This window comes from Ostrinia furnacalis, unplaced genomic scaffold (genome assembly GCF_004193835.3).
Source record: "Ostrinia furnacalis isolate ACB-3 unplaced genomic scaffold, ASM419383v2 OfSCF3507, whole genome shotgun sequence".
NCBI classification, from domain to species: domain Eukaryota; kingdom Metazoa; phylum Arthropoda; class Insecta; order Lepidoptera; family Crambidae; genus Ostrinia; species Ostrinia furnacalis.
In genome coordinates this window covers 85,551-107,079 of record NW_021133746.1, presented here as the reverse complement: position 1 = coordinate 107,079, position 21,529 = coordinate 85,551, and the positions used below count along the sequence as shown (strand labels likewise).

The 21,529-nt window shown below is 37.2% G+C and overlaps 2 protein-coding genes across 3 annotated transcripts; one reads left to right on the top strand and one right to left on the bottom strand.

Moving 5' to 3' along the window:
- The first annotated feature begins 1,044 nt into the window (after nt 1-1,044).
- On the top strand, nt 1,045-14,594 carry Tfb4 (transcription factor B4). 2 transcript variants are annotated; one of them, XM_028311615.1, is made up of 10 exons: nt 1,045-1,200; nt 1,586-1,766; nt 1,987-2,085; nt 2,167-2,263; nt 3,101-3,217; nt 4,298-4,426; nt 5,296-5,431; nt 7,177-7,213; nt 7,746-7,820; nt 14,288-14,591. In XM_028311615.1, exons 1-9 carry the CDS (start codon nt 1,185-1,187, stop codon nt 7,807-7,809), a joined length of 876 nt encoding a protein of 291 aa, XP_028167416.1. In that variant the 5' UTR covers nt 1,045-1,184; the 3' UTR covers nt 7,810-7,820; nt 14,288-14,591. The 2 variants fall into 2 exon arrangements, with proteins under 2 accessions (XP_028167416.1, XP_028167417.1); XM_028311616.1 differs by lacking the exons at nt 7,177-7,213; nt 7,746-7,820 and adding an exon at nt 13,481-13,517 and having other exon boundaries at nt 14,288-14,594.
- Nucleotides 11,584-21,323, bottom strand: LOC114357834 (uncharacterized). Its single transcript, XM_028311617.1, has 4 exons — nt 21,221-21,323; nt 19,968-20,207; nt 17,952-18,216; nt 11,584-12,009 (listed from the first exon to the last, which is right to left on the bottom strand). The coding sequence occupies exons 2-3, from the start codon at nt 20,160-20,162 to the stop codon at nt 17,965-17,967; spliced, it is 447 nt and encodes a 148-aa protein (XP_028167418.1). The 5' UTR covers nt 20,163-20,207; nt 21,221-21,323; the 3' UTR covers nt 11,584-12,009; nt 17,952-17,964.
- Nucleotides 21,324-21,529: the final 206 nt, after the last annotated feature.

The following is a 21,529-nucleotide window of genomic DNA, read 5'->3' as shown; positions in this document are numbered from 1 at the left end:
CGAAAAGTGAGTCCACCTTACTTTAAATTCGTACTTAAAGCTAACCTACGAGTAACGTTCTATAGGACTTTAATTACCTAATGCTTTTACTAAAACAAACGAATGCATGTAGGTTACATTCTAAGCATACTTTTTCAAAATGCCGAGCCTTCAAAAATGATGAATTGTTGACAACAATTTTATTTGTACTACCATCAGAAGGCGAGGAATGCGCCCGTGACAAATATGTATCACTGGCATCGCGACGTGTGTCCGCGAGGGGCTCCTAAACAATTAATTAGATTAATAAACAACTGATAGGCGCACGCGCCGGGGGAATGCTACCGTTCTACTTGCATGCTCATTAATTTGTTGTCTGTGCAGGTTGATGGACGTTCCAAATAGTTTGATTTGATAATTGAATAATTCTTTGAGCCATTATACTAATAGAACCAGTCTTTTGCCACTTTCGGTTATATCTCTATCGAATAAGTATTGTACTATGCACTGTGTAATAATGATCTTTTTGTGTGAACCTTTTTCATGAGCATGCTCATACATAAAGTCCTAGATCTCAAGTTGCATGCGCGTCATGGTCCATTTTTGTAAAACGTACTATCTGTTTGTTTTGGTATACGAGTACATTAAGGTTTTTGGTTAGCAATAAATTTCTGAGCTTATTAAAAATTCATGGCACTAAAAGTTGTGGTAATTCCAATGGTATTATAGTAATTCTATCGTATCGACTCATGACGATTAGGAACAAATCTCAAATTAAATTAACCGGAAGTTTGGAAAATTCGTTATTCCGTTATACTTCCGGTTAAAATTTTAATGATGAAATATTACGACCGTTCGATAGAACCTAAAAATGCACGATGCAAATATACAAAAAACAAACAATAAATGAAGAAATCAATAAATTAATGCTAGCCCCGCAAAAATAACGTAATAAAATTACTTTTTAAATACCGTTAAGCGTAACGTTAACCCTCACCAAAAGTTCAAATAGGCCTCTTGACACATGACAGCGTAATGACAATGACAGTGACAGCTGACAGCTAACCAAAATTGTCAAAATGTGAAAAAAGAAGAAGAAACAGCGGCGGATGCGTTTTGCAGAGATTTTGCATTTTTATTTCATATTAACTAACAATAGTTTATACAGTATAATCTAGCACATTATTCAGTGATCCTTCCACAAAATGGCTGACGACGAAGGTAAGTGTTTACTATCTAATCTACAGTACTTTTATTGTTTTGTATTTCTTCTTACATATACATTTTTTAACTAAATTCTCTTTCTTCTTGTTCTTTCTTAACTCTAAACCGTGTTTGGATGTCCCCCATGAACATTCTCAACTATTCACAATCATTTAAACAGCATTATTACGGAGTAAATATTATGCTGTTTTAGGTTATATTTTGGACTACAAAAACATACACAAACTTATTTTTATCAAACATGAACATCTTTTAAGTCATAATACTTCCAGTTATTCATCACAAACTGTTTTAAGCATAAGAACAAGTAACTATCTATCTACAATTTATTTTTTGTATAGACTGTCCCATTGACTAATAATATTATTTGTTTATTTTCTAGCACCATCGGACAGCAGCCTGCTAGTAATAATTGTTGACACAAACCCCAACCAGCGATACATCACAGAGGACCCAAAAGTGCTGACAGGGTGTCTGGACGCTGTCATAGCGTTTGCCAACTCACACTTGATGCAAAAGGCTCTGAATCAACTCGCTGTTATTGGCTGCCATTTTCATAAAAGGTATGTTGCTCATTTATATCTAAAAGAAGAGTGGGAATGATCTTATCCTCTCTGCTTCTACCACACTGTTAAGAGAGGAGTCAAGTTATAAAGAGGTCGATTAGTTGTAATATTGTTCGGTATGTTGTTGACCAAATCCTTTTTTACCTTCGGTGACTAATATGTATTTATAAAAAACTTTATACTGATTTTTTAACCACAGGTTTTTGTTAATTTTCAGTGAATATCTGTACCCTGCACCTGGAAAACCATTGGATGTCAGACAAATTGATGGACAGTATGAAGTATTTACATTAGTTGAGAAAACAGTAAAATCCAGGTACACTTGCTATTTTTGTATAATTTATTTAACTATAATTCTCATATAGTATCCAATATTGACATGTATATCTTGTTGTAGACTGGTAAATCTAATCAAAAGTCAACCTCAGGAAGAGAAACCTGGGGAATCTTTGATAGCAGGAGCTCTAGCGATGGCACTATGTTTCATAGCAAGAGTAAGTAGAATCTTTTATTGTAAAATGTTTACATATTTTGCATTTTTAACCAAATGTTAAGTAAAAAGTACAATATATTTTGATCATACACAAACGAGGAAATTCAAATTGTTGATTTGCATACTATGTACCAATTACTAAGTATACTTAAAGGTCTTATCACTTATACTAATGCATATAACTTAGTGATTAGTACTTTGGTAATTTATTTTATTTTATTGTTATGAAAACAAACAGCATTTTATAACACACATAGAATTACTAATTAAACCTCACATTTTCCAAATGAGTTTTCACAAATACAAATACAGAAATAATAATAATATGCCCGCAGTGTTCCAGCAGCTAAAAGTCCCTGTCTTGGCATATTTCAACAACTTATACTAGAACACAGATTTTTCAGACTGTGGTGAAACACATTTTTCGTATTCCATTCATCATCATCATTTCAGCCATAGGACGTCCACTGCTGAACATAGGCCTCCCCCAATGCTTTCCATGTTGATCGATTGGCAGCGGTCTGCGTACAGCGCTTCCCTGCTACCTTTACGATGTCGTCGGTCCACCTTGTGGGTGGACGTCCCACGCTGCGTTTTCCGGTACGCGGCCTCCATTCCAGAACCTTTCTGCCCCATCGGCCGTCAGTTCTGCGTACTATGTGCCCTGCCCATTGCCACTTCAGCTTGCTAATCCGTCGGGCTATGTCAGCGACTTTGGTTCGTTTACGGATCTCCTCATTTCTGATTCGTATTCCATTAGTATTTTTTTATTGTGGTATGTACTCACTATTATTTACTACCTCATGATGTCCCATTTCAATAAATGTCTCCTTTCCAGATGCGACGCGAATCTCCACCAGGTTTACGTCTAAGCAGCCGCGTGCTCATAGTGACGGGCAGCTCAGACACCGCGGCCCAGTATATCAACTATATGAACGTTTTCTTCACAGCACAGGTAATCATGTCATTCATATTTACTAGGATTTCAGTATTTAGGAAAAGGATCTCAAACAAATTTTATTTCATTTGACAGTAATTCGATTCGGTGTCACTATCTACATACCAAAGTTCATGAAAATCATGCCTGTTTTCACCATCAATTCCTAATTAGGTAAAAATTAGGACATAAACAGAATTTTGTTTTCATATGGGTCACTTAAAAATTAGGGATTGATGGTGAAAACGGGCATCAGTCTCATTTAAGTGTGAAAAGGTAACAAATAGATCCCATCAAAAACAATACTTGTCAAAAAAACCAAGTCTCGCAACTCAGTTGTTCAGTCAGTGAGTGACAAAATTAAGTAACTTTGACCCGTTATAATTCTTAAACTACTGGTTCAAATTGAATGAAATTTTAAATATACCGTGTCTTTACAATGCCTGCATAGCTAATGAAAATTCAGCCTTCTAGTTTTATCCACAACGAAGTTACAGGCAGTCGAAAATGGCCTGAATTGCTTCGAGAAAAGGATGGTACGGCCGTGCCGCTTTTTTGCTCGACTGCCGTGCCCCCAGATTTATGGAAGCATGTATTGTAACTTTCAACCTCCTCAACCTTTCTGACCATGGCCGCATGGGGAGAGTAAGCCAAATCCTGCATTTGCCTCTGGTAAATGTATTTATTATTTTACTAGCTTTCCGCCTGCGGCTTCGCCCGCGTGGATTTTTGTCTGTCACGGAAAAACTATCGCTCGCGTCCCTGTTTCAAAAACCGAGATTAAACTATCCTATGTCCTTTCCCGGGACTCAAACTATTTATGCCAAATTTCATCAAAATCGTTTCAGTGGTTTAGGCGTGAAAGCAAGACAGGCAGACAGACAGAGTTACTTTCGCATTTATAATATTATTATAGATTTTATTTTACTTTGTAAAACAAATCCTGCATGTGCCTCTGGTAAAATTATTTATTATTTTATTTTATTTTACCTTACCTTACCTTACCTCTTAGGTAAACAAACAGTGCTATTTGAATTTTGAATTAGAGAAGATCTTCCTGCAATGGAGACTAAATGACCTGACGATGTTCAATTACAGAAACAGCAAGTGCTAATCGACGTGTGCTCGCTGGACAAGCACCTGAGTCTACTCCAGCAGGGCTGCGACATCACTGGGGGTCTTTACCTCCTGGTGCCCTCGCTAGAAGGCCTGCTGCAGTATCTGCTGGTTTGTACAAACACCTCTAATGGCTGATTTACACGTATTAATAGTTAAGTATTTAACTACATTTTAACTTAATTTTAAGTGATCAAATTACATCGTAACTAAATTATAACTTAATTTTAAGTCTATGTCCAAACGTCAAGCTCTTGTCTACACTAATATTATAAAGAGGAAAACTTTGTTTGTTTGTTTGGTTGTAAAGAATAGGCTCAAAAACTACTGGACCGTTTTTAAAAATTCTTTCACCATTCGAAAGCTACATTATCCACGAGTAACATAGGCTACATTTTATTTTGGAAAAAAATAGGGTTCAGTAAAATATTTGGGTTTTTCAGAGTCCACGCGGGCGAAGCCGCGGGCGGAAAGCTAGTTTACTATAAACTGCTTGTCAAAATGTGTCAAGTGACAACCCCCGCCCACCAACTTGACAGAAAAATCAAGTTAAAATTTTGTTACCTACCTACTTAAATGTGTAAATCAGCCTTAAGTTTTTTTTTAAGCCCGTATTCACATACATTACTATGAGGACTAACAGTACGCGTGGACGCACAGGGTGACAAGCGAACCAATCACAGAGCTCTATTCAATGTTGTGCATTCGATTTGCTGCTTCACTTAAGCAAGTTACATTTGTGAATACGGCCGTAAGTCTATCATTTTTGAAACAATAGTTCAACTTGTAGGTTGAAAATGTTAAAAACAACTTATAATATCTGAATGTGACCATTTATCGAATGGAACGAAATGAATGACCATTTTTGAATTCGTGAAAAAATAAATAACTAGTCAAGTGGTTCGCTGTCCCCTGGAGTTCGTGGAGGTGAAAGTTTGAGAAAGCCTGACATAGACTAATGATGCTTATGACATCTACAGTGGGTGTTCCTTCCTGAGGCGTCAGAGCGCGCGAAACTGGTGCTGCCTGGTCGCGGTCGGGTCGACTACCGCGCGGCTTGCTTCTGTCACCGCGAGCTGCTGACCATCGGCTACGTCTGCTCCGTCTGCCTCAGCGGTGAGTGGCTCCGGCTGCATACAGTGAGTGGTAGTGTGAGTTTACGTCAAATGCATTCTATATCGACTGTACAAAAAGTGACATTAAATGTATGACGGATTGTACAGCGCCCCTAGCGGAAACTTTCTAAAACTAAAATTTTCACTACGCCCCCCGATGGCCGATGGGGCAGCAAGGTTTTCGAGTGGAGGCCATGTACCGGAAAATGAAGCGTGAGACGTCTACCCGCGTTGACCCCATAAAAGTGCAAACATGCATGCCGCCACCAACCGGTTAATTTGAAAATCATTGGGGTAGGCCTATGTTCAGCAGTGGACGTCCTGTGACTGAAATAATGATGATGATGCCAAAAGTGACAGTATCTTCCGCCACTTCTTCTTAACACCGGCTGATAATATGTTGTCCCAAGATATATTTGCGACTTGTATGAGTGCTCTAAAGCCTACCTACTAATTTAATACCTTAGTTATTTAACTGTCCCGAAGTAGTAGCGGCGGGACAAACTTTATTTGGGACGTGTAAAAGTTCCCTCAAAATAGGCTACAATACATACTATAAAAAATATGGTATAGCCTGACCAGGAACATAAAAACCCTGGCTTAGAGGCGCTTCAATTGCATTTGATAGTGCAACACTGAGTACAGTCGTACCTGTATTAAATTAATAGGCTAACTTTATGTATCAGGATTCGGGATTATAGGCTTATTTAATATTTTCATAAATTAACAAAAACGTATTATATTATAGGTAAACTGGTTTAAATAAATTAAATGAAACCATCAATCGAGCAAGCAGGATTTTATTATTATTCATCAATAATCAAATTCTGAACTTGAATATTCAACTACAATGTCTGCTCATGAACGCTTCAAACTCGGTACTTCTTTCCCAATTCCATAAAATTCAATACTTACAAAGTGACAAAAAACTTTAAAATAGGTAGTTGAAACAAACCACAGCTAATTTTCATAGTTGACTGTACTATACGATAAACATGTCAGTCAATTTGACAACCTTTGTCAGAAACATTATTCAATGAAAATATTGTCCGAACCCTTAGTATTTCTCTTCGACAAATACTTTAACACATTGTGAACCACTTTTCTTTCACGCAATGTCTGCTCATGAACGCTTCAAACTCGGTACTTCTTTCCCAATTCCATAAAATTCAATACTTACAAAGTGACAAAAAACTTTAAAATAGGTAGTTGAAACAAACCACAGCTAATTTTCATAGTTGACTGTACTATACGATAAACATGTCAGTCAATTTGACAACCTTTGTCAGAAACATTATTCAATGAAAATATTGTCCGAACCCTTAGTATTTCTCTTCGACAAATACTTTAACACATTGTGAACCACTTTTCTTTCACGGCTATTAAAAGATTTTAGCAATTTAATTCACAAAATCAATTGCGCACATTTAAAATAAAGTTTGTTTACACTTTGACAGCAATAGACTGACATGCAACGTGACATGTCAATGAAGTTTTCAGTTACTGTTGCCATTAAAAGAAATTAGTACCATTAATTTTCCGCAACATGGCGAGGGTTTTTATGTTCCTGGTCAGGCTATACTAAGGGCTGATTTTTCAATCGTCAGATATCTTTTAACTGAAGAATAACCTTGTCATTTTGACGTATTTCCCATGCCAAAACTGTCAATGTGACAAACTTATTCTTCATTTAAAAGATATCTGACTATTGAAAAATCAGCCCTAATTGTTATTTTTTTGTTTCAGTGTTCTGCAAATTCAGTCCAATCTGCACGACTTGCCAGTGAGTATTTTTAGAGTTATCATATTCTAGAAAGAAGTGATTATGTATAATGTTATCAAGATTCTAATTACGATATGAACGCGTCTCGTTCGATACGATATGCTTTATTTTGCTACTGAATTTATATTTAATTTCAACATAATTATTATAAAACGATTGAGTATTTTTGACCCCTTCAGAAACCCCTGATAGGTTATTTATTAGGAACTTATCTGTCAGATAAACTACAACTTGGTTTAACACATAACTCGGATAGAAATACTGATATTCAGTAACCACCATTTACCAACTACCTATTTGGAACTTATCTGTCAGAATCACAAAAACAGGTCGTTTTACTGAAGTCTCGTATAGATAGACCGATATGCAGTAAACTTTAAGAAAGCTTTAATATCACTGACATTCTGACATTGTGTCAGTTATATCTAAACCTTCATTTTAATCTGGCAAAATAGGCTGTGGTTCCCGTAAATAAGGAATCTCAAGTTTAAATTGTGGGATAGTTATTTTATAATTAAACTATTTTTTTCAGTACCGTGTTCAAGATCGGAGGACCTCTGCCCATCAAGCCGAAAAAGAAGAAGATGAAAGTGTAATCCTTACTTATGTACGTAACTGATATATTTTGTAAATAATATAGATGGTAAGCTATTTTTACTTGACTTGTTTTATTGATCGAAATCATTTTTCATAGTTTTTTATATTCACTGGTTGTGGAATTCAGTAACCAACCAATCTTCAGTTCAGTCAGTTGCAGTCCACTGCTGGTTCAAAAGCTTCTTTCTTTTCCTCTTTGAAGCTAAAATGATGACTGAGAACAATTACACATTACACATAATTACGTCGATCAAAAATTAAAATGCGTCCAGTATAGGTCGCTCAACGAAAGTTGAGGCAGAGTAAATACTAACGAGTAGGTCATCTTCATAGAAACGCACTTAGGGCGGTTTGTATGTGAGCGCGCCAATATACGTATGCGGCGCGCACGCACACTGACAAAATTCGGCGCAACCACGACTACTACTGACTCCCCGATAATCCATGCTAAATTTTGTCAGTGTGTGCGTGCGCGCCGCATACGTGTTGGCGCGCTCACATACAAACCGCGCCCGTGCGTTTCTATGAAGATGACCTACTCATTTGTATTTACTCTGGTTGAGGTGAACACTAAAGCTAAGTGTCCACATGTCGGTATCGTACGCATCGGACGTATCGCACGCAACGGATCGTAGTATTATTTATATAGAAACTCATATAAGTGCGTCCACCTGTCCGCATCGTACGCATCGCACATCCGATACGATGTGTTTCGTACGATGCGTCCGTTGCGTACGATACCGACAAGTTGACGCTTAGCTTTACAATACCCAGCGATAAATATTGCACATCGACCTTTAGAAAGAGACAATCGGCTAATTTCGGTTTCGTAGAGCGTTATCTCTGTCGCTATCTGTTGTTCAAGTGAACAACGACTGACAATGACGTTTTGTCAAAGTGTAAACAAACTTTATTTTAAATGTGTGCATTTGATTTTGTGAATTAAATTGCTAAAATCTTTTTATAGTCGTGAAAGAAAAGTTGTTCACAATGTGTTAAAGTATTTGTCGAAGAGAAATACTAAGGATTCGGACAATATTTTCATTGAATAATGTTTTGTCAATGACGTTTTGTCAATCGTATAGGTAGTGTGCGACGAAATTAACCGATTGTCTCTTTCCAAAGGTCGATATGCAATATTTATTGCCGGGTACTGTACTCACACTGATTTGTATACAGTGTGAGTCACGTTAAAGTGTACATATGAAAATGGATGAAACTATACCTATTTTTATCGACAAAAAAGAGGTCAAAAAAATTTTGAGATTTTTTTTTAATTTTTTATAGAATTGTTTTTCTTCCAATTGCTTATTGTAAAGAAAACGTAATAACTTTTAAACTAAGCGGTATATCCTGATAAAATAAAAACAGTAATAATGCTAAATAACAGGCGATACTAAAAAAATACATAAAATACACAAAAAAGGCCAACAAATAATGAAAAATGACACTTTTTGAAAAAAATCTGCTTTTAAATTCGTGTTTTTTTGGTTATTTGATAAATTTCTCCAAAAAATGCCCCTATAACCGTTGGTTTTTATTACTTTGTATTATTCTTTACCGTATTACCTTCGTATAACCGAAAATCGCATGTCTCTATCCCTATCACAACATTTGCTATGATCGTTTGAACAAAGGTCTGCCACAACATTATTCACCGCTACAGGTAGAGACAATTCTAATTTTAACTAAAATGCTTATTTTACTTCGAAATCTTTTATTTTTATTTGAAATCTAACTTGTCTTTATCAAAATTACAAATGTAGAGCCATTTTCAGTTTAGTTGTTAACGAAGCGTTGAATGGCGCGCCCGGAGAGGCTTAGTTCAAACGATCATTGCAAACGTTGTGATAGGGATAGAGACATGAGATTTTTGGTTATACGAAGGTAATACGATAGAGAATAATACAAAGTAATAAAAACTACCGGTTATAGGGGCATTTTTTGGAGAAATTTATCAAATAACCAAAAAAACACGAATTTAAAAGCAGATTTTTTTCAAAAAGTGTATTTTTTTATTATTCGTTGGCCTTTTTTGTGTATGTTATGTATTTTTTTAGTATCGCCTGTTATTTAGCATTATTACTGTTTTTATTTTATTAGGATATACCGCTTAGTTTAAAAGTTATTACGTTTTCTTTACAATAAGTAATTGGAAGAAAAAAAATTCTATAAAAAATTTAAAAAAAATCTCAAAAATTTTTTGACCTCTTTTTTGTCGATAAAAATAGGTCTAGTTTCATCTATTTTCATATGTACACTTTAACGTGACTCACACTGTATTACAGAACATTAAAGTTTAAGTCAGCGTATACAGATACAAATCTTTGCTTGTGTTGATGGCCTCAACTCTTATTGAGCGACCTATAACGCAAAGAAGTTAGGCCCGATTCGACCAAACTTTTATCCGAGAATAACTCCTGGCATGTTGACAGTTTCAGTATGGGAAATATTATGTCAAAACTGACTTTATTCTGAGATTAATGTTTACTCTTGTTTGGTCGAATCCACTCTTATTATGTAACTCAAAATCCTGACACCCGTGTTGTAACGTCAGTCTAAAAAGTCCACATGATGATTTACATCAAATATAGACTTCGCCCTTGTCAGCAGATGTATCAAGTACTACTGATCCTATGATTTAATTAGACCAATAGACTTTCCTGTCTTTATCATTATTGATAAATATCTGAGGTTTTACCCTCAAAAAACTAAAACAATTACTAGGTTTCCCTAATCTGACCATCTCTACGAAAATGTAGTATACGATCATAGCAATAAATGCTATTTTAGTTTACAAATCTGTCAGACCTAGTCTGCCTAATAAATAATCTGTATAGATATCAAATGAGCCAAAAAAATATAATTTCTGTGTAACTAGATACATTATCGTAATTTAGATAAATATTATTTTAATAGCTACCGCCTAAGTTTGAGACCGACGATTATACTTTGATAAGGTATCAGTAGGTATATTATTATTATAAGTGGATTATAAAATGCAATTTTATAACCGCAATGCATTTTATTGTGCACGTATTATGTACATGTTTAGTAAGTGCGGGATGTTTTATTACTGTATGTGCCAAAAATTATAATTTTATTAAAGTAATTAGGTAATGTGACCTATAGAGATTGTCTGCGGTTACTACGAACTAACGAGGTAATGAACTCGTTAAATGTCACCGTTTTTAGGTCAGATATTTAAGAACTAAAGACCTTAGTTTACCAATAAAAATAACGTATAGCAATCAGTCTTTTAATCTAATCAATATAAACATTAATTTTAATTACAATATCATTCACAGTCGGAAATTTGACTTAAACTAAGATATTTAAACTGATACTAATAACTATAATACGACCAAATCGATAGAGACAGCCAAGTTGCATCAAAAATGTAGTCTTTAAGGCCCAGAACAGACGGTGAAACGCAACTGCAACGAAACTGCAACTGCTAGTTACTTTTAAGTTGCATCTAAGTTTCTGCCTTAGCGTCCGTTGAGAGACCACACATGACGCGACCAGTTTGAAACTTTCAGTTTCAGTTTCATTCATCAGAATCATCAGAAAGTTGCAGTTGCGTTTCACCGTCTGTTCTGGGCCTAACTGGTCGAGTGTAGGTAGGTACTCACGTTACAGAAATTGCAACATGTTTTTGAAATAAAATAATTTACCTTAAATGCTGTAGCAGAAAGCACTCGTCATTAGTATCATTGCGCCAAAAACATAATTATAACTATAAAAATATAGATAGATATCGAACAATAGTTAAAACAACTCGTGTTAGTTAACAACACTTTATCACATAAAACTGGGAATTATTTCATTCTAAATATAGAGATAAATCTAGATTCCAGAACCTGTAGGTACACTAATCCATTATGTAGGTACCTACTGCTAAAAGGTAGTATTAATTTATAAAATCACTTTTAATTAACTGTCGTATAAAAAGGAACTCTCTTGAATTCAAACAACCTAGAAAAGTACCCAAATGAGCTTACACTAAAACAAATTATACACACTAGGTAAAGCTGTGTGTTCACTAGGGACAAAATTATAGGTACGCGTCTGACGTTGCTTAGTATTGCCGTCGCCTGACATACCTGACGTCACGAATCCCGGGGCATAACCCCTAGTATACACCAAGCTTAACTATCCCTTCCATCAGAAAAATCACTATATTCTATTACCTAATCCTAACTAAGTATGCTATGGTTTGTCAATAATCTCAAAAGCGCTATCTATCTCCTCATCAGGACTCGTCACAACAGGGCTAGTTTTCTCCTTACAGACCACGGTCACCTGGTTCCCCTGGCCTCGTAGTATGACCTTCCCGCTGTCTGTAGATACCCTGGACTCTCCACTGCGCCGGCGCTGGTTCGTGAATGTTTGGACAGGGGGCGATGCAGGGTTGACGTGGTATTCCACCGATTTCGGCTTTTCGGTTGGGAGATTCTCGCCCTGTAGGAGAAACGTTTGGATATAGTCAAACTCAAAGCTTTTATTCAGTTCTTAGGCTTTTTCTAGGGCGCTTATACACGCCCAAATAGCTTGCTCTCTACCACCAGAGACGAGACAACATTTATTTTATGGGCTGGTGCTAAGAAAAAGTGGCGGAAGAAACTCTAGTCACCTTTCTTCGAGTTAGGAAACAGAAACCAAGAAAAATGAGATGATATTTCTTTTATACAAACAAACAATATTTATAAAGTGCGGGGATCGAAGTCTTCGAACCCGCGACCGCTTATGGCGCAAGTAAACTATGCAGATTGGCCAAGACGTAATGGTATGGACACCATCTCGGTTACTTTCTCCTCTCCTCGCGTGGGTCGCCCATACTTCGGTGTGCGGACTAGCGCTTCGACTTGGACTATTTACCGCATAGTGTACTTGCGCCATTTTACATAGTAGGCTAGCCCCGTACGCGAACCACTCTACCAATCAATCAATCATGTTATTAAAAACTTGTAAAATCTCATCCTAGGCAGACATTTTTTCAAGTTTTTTGTTTATTTTATTGTCTACACTAATATTATAAAGAGGAAAACTTTGTTTGTTTGTTTAGTTGTAATGGATAGGCTCAAAAACTACTGGACCGATTTTAAAAATTCTTTTACCATTCGAAAGCTACATAACTCACGAGTAACATAGGCTTAATTTTATTTTGAAAAAAAAATAGGGTCCCGTAAAATATTTGGGNAAATTTTCACTACGCCCCCCGATGGCCGATGGGGCAGCAAGGTTTTCGAGTGGAGGCCATGTACCGGAAAATGAAGCGTGAGACGTCTACCCGCGTTAAACACCATAAAAGTGCAAAGATGCATGCCGCCACCAACCGGTTAATTTGAAAATCATTGGGGGAGGCCTATGTTCAGCAGTGGACATCCAATGGCTGAAATAATGTTGATGGTGACAAAAGTGACAGTTTCTTCCGCCACTTCTTCTCAACACCGACTGATGTGTTGTCCCGAATTGGTGGTACGACCAAGCTATGGTTGCGGCTTGTATGAGTGCTCCAATAAAAGCCTACCTACTAATTTAATACCTTAGTTATTTAACTGTCCCGAAGTAGTAGCGGGACAAACTTTATTTGGGACGTGTAAAAGTTCCCTCAAAATGGGCTGCATACTAATAAAAAATATGATAATTGTTATTTTTTTGTTTCAGTGTTTTGCAAATTCAGTCCAATCTGCACGACTTGCCAGTGAGTATTTTTAGAATTATCATATTCTAGAAAGAACTGATTATAAGTTTTATCAAGATTCTAATTACGATATGAACGCGTCTCGATCGATATGATATGCTTTATTTTGCTACTGAATTTGTATTTAATTTCAACATAATGAGGGCTATCGTTTTTATACTTAACAGTTGGCACCCCTGGCGATTGACAGGACCTTACTCTACAGTGGCGCCATCTTGATGAGTGCAAATACGATAGTCCTCCTACCACTTTAGCGCTCACCAGTTGGTGCCACTGTCTTCGCTACTAGCAAGTGACAGGACCTTACTCTACAGTGGCGCTAACTGGTGAGCGCTAAAACGATAGCCCTCATTATGATGAGCCTTTTAGTCCAAAAGGTAGTTGAAATCCCTAAGCCTAGGCGCAGACCACCGACTTTTAGTCGGCCGATAGTTGGGCCCGATTTCAATTTGTATGAAGAATCGGCCGATACCAAATCGGTGTAATGTGCGCACTTTCATACATCTCCATACTGATCAACAGCCCGACTCAACTATCGGCCAACTCTAAATCAGTGGTCTGCGCCTAGGCTATAGGGTGTATTAGGAACTTATCTGCCAGATAAATTATTATTTATTTATCTGGCAGATTTCATTCATTATTGAAGAATGAAATGTTATTGGTCATTTAAAACATTTATCCGCACTGCCTTAGTGAAAACCGGGCCTTGGGCTTTTGGAAATTGAAGGATGATTTATTATTATTGCTCATTTATTAAAATTACTTTTCAGTACCGTGTTCAAGATCGGAGGACCTCTGCCCATCAAGCCGAAAAAGAAGAAGATGAAAGTGTAATCCTTACTTATGTACGTAACTGATATTTGTAAATAATATAGGTGATAAGCTATTTTTACTTGACTTGTTTTTTTTTATCGAAATCATTTTTCATAGTTTTTTATATTCACTGGTTGTGTGTCCACTGCTGGTTCAAAAGCTTCTTTCTTTTCCTCTTTGAAGCTAAAATGATGACTGAGAATAATTACACATAATTACGTCGATTAAAAATTAAAATGCGTCCAGTATAGGTCGCTCAACGAAAGTTGAGGCAGAGTAAATACTAATGAGTAGGTCATCTTCATAGAAACGCACCTAGGGCGGTTTGTATGTGAGCGCGCCAATATACGTATGCGGCGCGCACGCACACTGACAAAATTCGGCACAACCACGATAATCCCCGCTAAATTTTGTCAGTGTGTGCGTGCGCGCTGCATACGTATTGGCGCGCTCACATACCAACCGCGCCCGTGCGTTTCTATGAAGATGACCTACTCATTTGTATTTACTCTGGTTGAGGTGAACACTAAAGCTAAGTGTCCACATGTCGGTATCGTACGCATCGGACGTATCGCACGCAACGGATCGTAGTATTATTTATATAGAAACTCATATATAAGTGCGTCCACCTGCCCGCATCGTACGCATCGCACATCCGATACGATGTGTTTCGTACGATGCGTCCGTTGCGTACGATACCTACAAGTGGACGCTTAGCTTTACCCTGCGATAAATATTGCACATCGACCTTTAGAAAGAGACAATCGGCTAATTTCGGTTTCGTAGAGCGTTATCTCTGTCGCTATCTGTTGTTCAAGTGAACAACGACTGACAATGACGTTTTGTCAAAGTGTAAACAAACTTTATTTTAAATGTGTGCAATTGATTTTGTGAATTAAATTGCTAAAATCTTTTTATAGTCGTGAAAGAAAAGTTGTTCACAATGTGTTAAAGTATTTGTCGAAGAGAAATACTAAGGGTTCAGACAATATTTTCATTGAATAATGTTTTGTCAATGACTTTTTGTCAATCGTATAGGTAGTGTGCGACAGAGATAACGCTCTACGAGCCGAAATTAACCGATTGTCTCTTTCCAAAGGTCGATGTGCAATATTTATTGCCGGGTACTGTACTCACACTGATTTGCATATTACAGAACATTAAAGTTTAAATATCGAATACACTAGCTACCTCCCGCTTGTCTGCAAGCGAGACAGAAAGCACTAGTCAGTACGACAGTCAGTCAGCAGTACAGATACAAATCTTTGCTTGTGTTGATGGCCTCAACTCTTATTGAGCGACCTATAACGCAAAGAAGTTAGGCCCGATTCGACCAAACTTTTATCCGAGAATAACTCCTGGCATGTTGACAGTTTCAGTATGGGAAATATTATGTCAAAACTGACTTCATTCTGAGATTAATGTTTGTTTACTCTTGTTTGGTCGAATCCACTCTTATTATGTAACTCAAAATCCTGACACCCGTGTTGTAACGTCAGTCTAAAAAGTCCACATGTTGATTTACATCAAATATAGACTCGCCCTTGTCAGCAGATGTATCAAGTACTACTGATCCTATGATTTAATTAGACCAATAGACTTTCCTGTCTTTATCATTATTGATAAATATCTGAGGTTTTACCCTCAAAAAACTAAAACAATTACTAGGTTTCCCTAATCTGACCATCTCTACGAAAATGTAGTATACGATCATAGCAATAAATGCTATTTTAGTTTACAAATCTGTCAGACCTAGTCCGTCTAATAAATAATCTGTATAGATATCAAATGAGCCAAAAAAATATAATTTCTGTGTAACTAGATACATTATCGTAATTTAGATAAATATTATTTTAATAGCTACCGCCGAAGTTTGAGACCGACGATTATACTTTGATAAGGTATCAGTAGGTATATTATTATTATAAGTGGATTATAAAATGCAATTTTATAACCGCAATGCATTTTATTGTGCACGTATTATGTACATGTTTAGTAAATGCGGGATGTTTTATTACTTTATGTGCCAAAAATTATAATTTTATTAAATTAAGTGGGTAATGTGGCCTATAGAGATTGTCTGCGGTTACTACAAACTAACTAACGAGGTAATGAACTCGTTAAATGTTACCGTTTTTAGGTCAGAATTTAAGAACTAAGGACTTAGGTCTACCAATAAAAAGAAATCTTATAGCAATCAGTCTTTTAATCTAACAATATAAACATTAATTTTAATTACAATATCATTCACAGTCGGAAATTTGACTTAAACTAAGATATTTAAACTGATACTAATAACTATAATACGACCAAGTCGATAGAGACAGCCAAGTTGCATCAAAAATGTAGTCTTTAAGGCCCAGAACAGACGGTGAAACGCAACTGCAACGAAACTGCAACTGCTAGTTACTTTTGAGTTGCATCTAAGTTTCTGCCATAGCGTCCGTTGAGAGACCACACATGACGCGACCAGTTTGAAACTTTCAGTTTCAGTGTCATTCATCAGAATCATCAGAAAGTTGCAGTTGCGTTTCACCGTCTGTTCTGGGCCTAACTGGTCGAGTGTAGGTACTAAATCACGTTACAGAAATTGCAACATGTTTTTGAAATAAAATAATTTACCTTAAATGCTGTAGCAGAAAGCACTCGTCATTAGTATCATTGCGCCAAAAACATAATTATAACTATAAAAATATAGATACAAGTAGATATCGAACAATAGTTAAAACAACTCGTGTAAGTTAACAACACTTTATCACATAAAACTGGGAATTATTCCATTCTAAATATAGAGATAAATCTAGATTCCAGAACCTGTAGGTACACTAATCCATTATGTAGGTACCTACTGCTAAAAGGTAGTATTAATTTATAAAATCACTTTTAATTATACGACAAAAGGAACTCTCTCGAATTCTAACAACCTAGAAAAGTACCCAAATGAGCTTACACTAAAACAAATTGTACACACTAGGTAAAGCTGTGTGTTCACTAGGGACAAATGACACACCACACGCGAGTAGCCTACGCCAGTAAAACGGAAAAGTAGCTTGCATATGCTTGTTAACGATACGAGCAAGTAACTGGTGCTATGGATACACTTGTATGCAATTTGCATCCATGCCTATGCCTCTATTTTCAACTAAAAAAATCCGATCAAATGTGTGTTTCTTGTTTCCGTCTTCCATACATTTAGTACTATTATAGTCATAGCACTCATCTCTTCATAATATTATAGCAAGTAAAGCCTAAAACTAATGTTTTCCACAAATAATTTTAAATAAGATGCAAGTTACGAGTTTATTTAACCGACTTTTTAAGTTTATTATTTAACAAAAAATAAATTACACTTCTAATATTGTGTCGTTGGCATACATTTAGTATGGAAGCTGGAAACATTGAATTTTCGGATAGTTCCAGTTTATTCTGTAACTTGATATTGATACCGTTGGATAGAGCTCGTGAAGCACTGTTAGGACTTTTAGCACCTTGGTAGCAATTATGCCAGCTAGCGTACACAATGGCAGTTGATTACTTACAACTGGTATGGTACTTTAACCCCTAGTGTACACCAAGCTTAACTCTCCCTTCCATCAGACATTTTATCATTATTTCCTAATCCTAACCAACTATGCTAAGGTTTGTCAATAATCTCAAAAGCGCTATCTATCTCCTCATCAGGACTCGTCTCAACAGGGCTAGTATTCTCCTTACAGACCACGGTCACCTGGTTCCCCTGGCCTCGTAGTATGACCTTCCCGCTGTCTGTAGATACCCTGGACTCTCCACTGCGCCGGCGCTGGTTCGTGAATGTTTGGACAGGGGGCGATGCAGGGTTGACGTGGTATTCCACCGATTTCGGCTTTTCGGTTGGGAGATTCTCGCCCTGTAGGAGAAACGGTTGGATATAGTCAAACTCAAAATAAATAAATAATAAATAAATAAATCTTTGGACAATTTCACACAGCGCCAGCTAGCCCCAAAATAAGCAACTTAATGCTTGTGTTATGGGTGCTAGCTTAACGGGTATACTACTTATATACTTTTTTTTTTAAATACATAAATATTATACATAGTCACACCCAGACCCGTCACAGAAATTAAAATTCATCATTTCAATTTCTGCCCGGCCGGGAATCGAACCCGGGACCTCTCGGCATAGTAGTCCGTTCTGAACCACTACACCAAACGGCCGACAAAAGCAGCAAAAGCAAAAGCTTTTATTCAGTTCTTAGGCTTTTTCTAGGGCGCTTAATACACGCCCAAATAGCTGGCCCTACCACCACTTCGAGACAACATTGGGCTGGTGAGAAGAAGTGGAGGAAAAAACTCGAGTCACCTTCCTTCGAGTTAAGAAAGAGAAACCAAGAAAAATGAGATGATTTTTATTTTAAACAAACAATGTTTATAAAGTGCGGGGATCGAAGTCTTCGAACCCGCGACCGCTTATGGCGCAAGTACACTATGCAGATTGGCCAAGACGTAATGGTGTGGACACCATCTCGGTTACTTTCTCCTCTCCTCGCGTGGGTCGCCCATACTTCGGTGTGCGGGCTATCGCTTCAAATTGGACAATTTGCTGCATAGTGTACTTGCGCCATTACATAGTAGGATAGCCCGGTACGCGAACCACTTTACCAAAGGCACAGAATAAGTAATAGTAAGGGTCAATCATGTTATTAAAAACTTGTAAAATCTTACCCGAGGCAGACATTTTTTCAAGTTTTTTGTTTATTTTACTGTTGTTTAATAAACTAGTTAACTTAGTACGTATGTACCTACGTGATTAACTGATTACGTGACATGTAATAAAAAGTGTCGGCACTTTGATATCATAGTTGTTGACTGTTGTTCCATAATAAATGCATATCAGCTGATAAACATCGTGCATGATGCGTGCGCGCCGGTAGGAATATTGTTAGGTTGTTATTTTACTTTATTAATTTACTGTCGGATAGAGTTTTCTGGAAGTCTGATTTGGATTTTACAGTGGCTTTTTTTTCATAAAAGAATACATAATTACTTTTTAAGTAAGTATATAGTGTTTTACCGAATTTGTAGTCCTACAGACAGAGAGTCCTACTACTCCAATCTAACTATAAATTGGTGTCCAAACTTTTGCAGACTTAAACCAAACTTTCAATGCTATGATTTCGTGATGCGGACAGCAAAGAACACAAACGGAAGAATTCAATAACATGGTAGGAAACGGAGGTCTTTCATTTTTAAATGGGCTTTTTAATATCAAGATTGACACTGTCTACAAGTATCTCTGTTCAATAGCATAATTTACAGGAGCTGGAAGATACCGAGAGACCGTATGTTGCGATATTCTATAAGGAAGACCTATGCACAGTGGCAATAGCTCGTAGAGACGATGGCCGTTGGGGCAGAAAAGTTCTCGAGTGGCGACCACGGGCTGGAAGACGTAGCGTGGGCAGGCTTCCGACTAAGTGGACCGACGATCTGGTAAAGGTCGCGGGAAGAGCCTGGATGCGGGCAGCGCAGGACCGTTCATTGTGGAAAACCTTGGGGGAGGCCTTTGTCAAGCAGTGGACGTCATTTGGCTGAAACGAACGAACGATGCACAGCACAGTGGACTGAAATGATGACCATATAATAAAAACAATTTCTTACATCAGCTCCATAGATTTCCAAGCTCAAAGACAGCCGCTTCTTCTGAGCCTGTCTCATCCTCCCAGACCGGGATATGGACAGCTTCCTCCTCCCATCAAGCGGAGGGTCCGTTCTGTCCTCCTCACTGCTACCCTCATAGCTGACCGTCCTTCGGGTCTCGCTCGGCTGGAATATAGACTTTATGTACTTGGCCATAGCGATCGAAATCTATCGCAATATTATCTGTACATCGTCGGTTACCTGAAACAAATGAGTAAATGAATCGGTTCAGCCTTTCAGAACACGCCGAAATAAGCACGTTTTCATAACTGATCTTCCGTCTTAGGTCCACCAAGATCTAATCACAAGGGAAACACTAACACTATACTGAAATACTACATGCTTTGAGACCGCTACGATTTATATCGTTACTTAGTTAACTAGTATATTTATATGGATGTAGTTAGAATAGTAGAGACGGATTCATCACACACGTGGTTACACCTGCCTCTTTCATTTTCCTACATTAATTAACTTACTTTTCAGGTAAACGTATCCGAAATTGTTAGATAACTGATTGAATTTTAATGTACAATGTAAGTTAGACGTGATCGTCTACCTATTACCTCCCAGCATCAGCTAAGAAGATCTCGTATTACCTGAAGTCAAAATATTATTGGCAGGTAGTTCCTAATTGCTCATAAGATAGGCCCCCTTACTTAATTGATATTTATTGTCCGTGGTGCATAATCTTTTCTTGAAAGGTTTTAAACCTTTGTTTGTCACCTGTCATCCGCTTTGCAATGGAGGGAAGTCGAACCTTAATTTCGAACTCCTCCTATGTTCTATTAATTTCGTTGCGGGTCCAATGACAGTTTAACTTTCCCCCGGGACAAACTTGACCTTCATTGGTTTGGTTTTTATGACGGTCAAGCTGTAGATCCTGGCTACACAGGAGTTGCAGTGGTGGGAACGAGAGGTGGGAACAGTCTTGTATTACCTGAAGTCACTATTCCATCAAATCTGTCGCTACATTTACCGTAGTTGATTTCATTATGAATTTATTACCGAAAATATCCTGATTTCTCTGCATTGTAGAGTCTACAAGACTATTTTTTACGCTCAAGTAGGTATATAACGCACAAGAAAATTAGCATAAACATACCCAAATAAAGCGAATTTAGGTACACATCAAAAGATCTATCCGAAGGTCGTAAAACAATCTACCCTCGTCATATCGCCGATAAACACCTTAACAACGAAAGCGTACTTACTTGCTTCTAATAACAAGTCTATTAACACTTCCTCTGCCGATATGCACCTTTTGCAAACGATAACGCACTGCGCGAAACACAAATAAAGACTGCATGCATTGTACATTTTGCCAACCATAATTTCATCTCAGGATAAGATAAGCTTATCAATTGTTTCTTGCGATAGTAAATTAGTTTATCGTTATCAATTTTAATGATGCTCAGCCTTTTGATTTGGCGATACTGTTTTGTTTTTTAATTCGCGGTAAATAAACTGATTATGTATTTGGGTCGGCAATAAATGTTGAATTTCGGTTACGTGCTGGATAA

Coding starts and splice junctions, on each gene's coding strand:
- Tfb4 (XM_028311616.1), top strand. Junction 3,218..4,297: donor ACGTTTTCTTCACAGCACAG/GTAATCATGTCA, acceptor GTTCAATTACAG/AAACAGCAAGTGCTAATCGA. Junction 13,518..14,287: donor CCAATCTGCACGACTTGCCA/GTGAGTATTTTT, acceptor ATTACTTTTCAG/TACCGTGTTCAAGATCGGAG.
- LOC114357834 (XM_028311617.1), bottom strand. CDS start 20,162: ATGGCCAAGTACATAAAGTCTATATTCCAGCCGAGCGAGACCCGAAGG. Junction 18,217..19,967: donor TGGAAATCTATGGAGCTGAT/GTAAGAAATTGT, acceptor TTTCTCCTACAG/GGCGAGAATCTCCCAACCGA.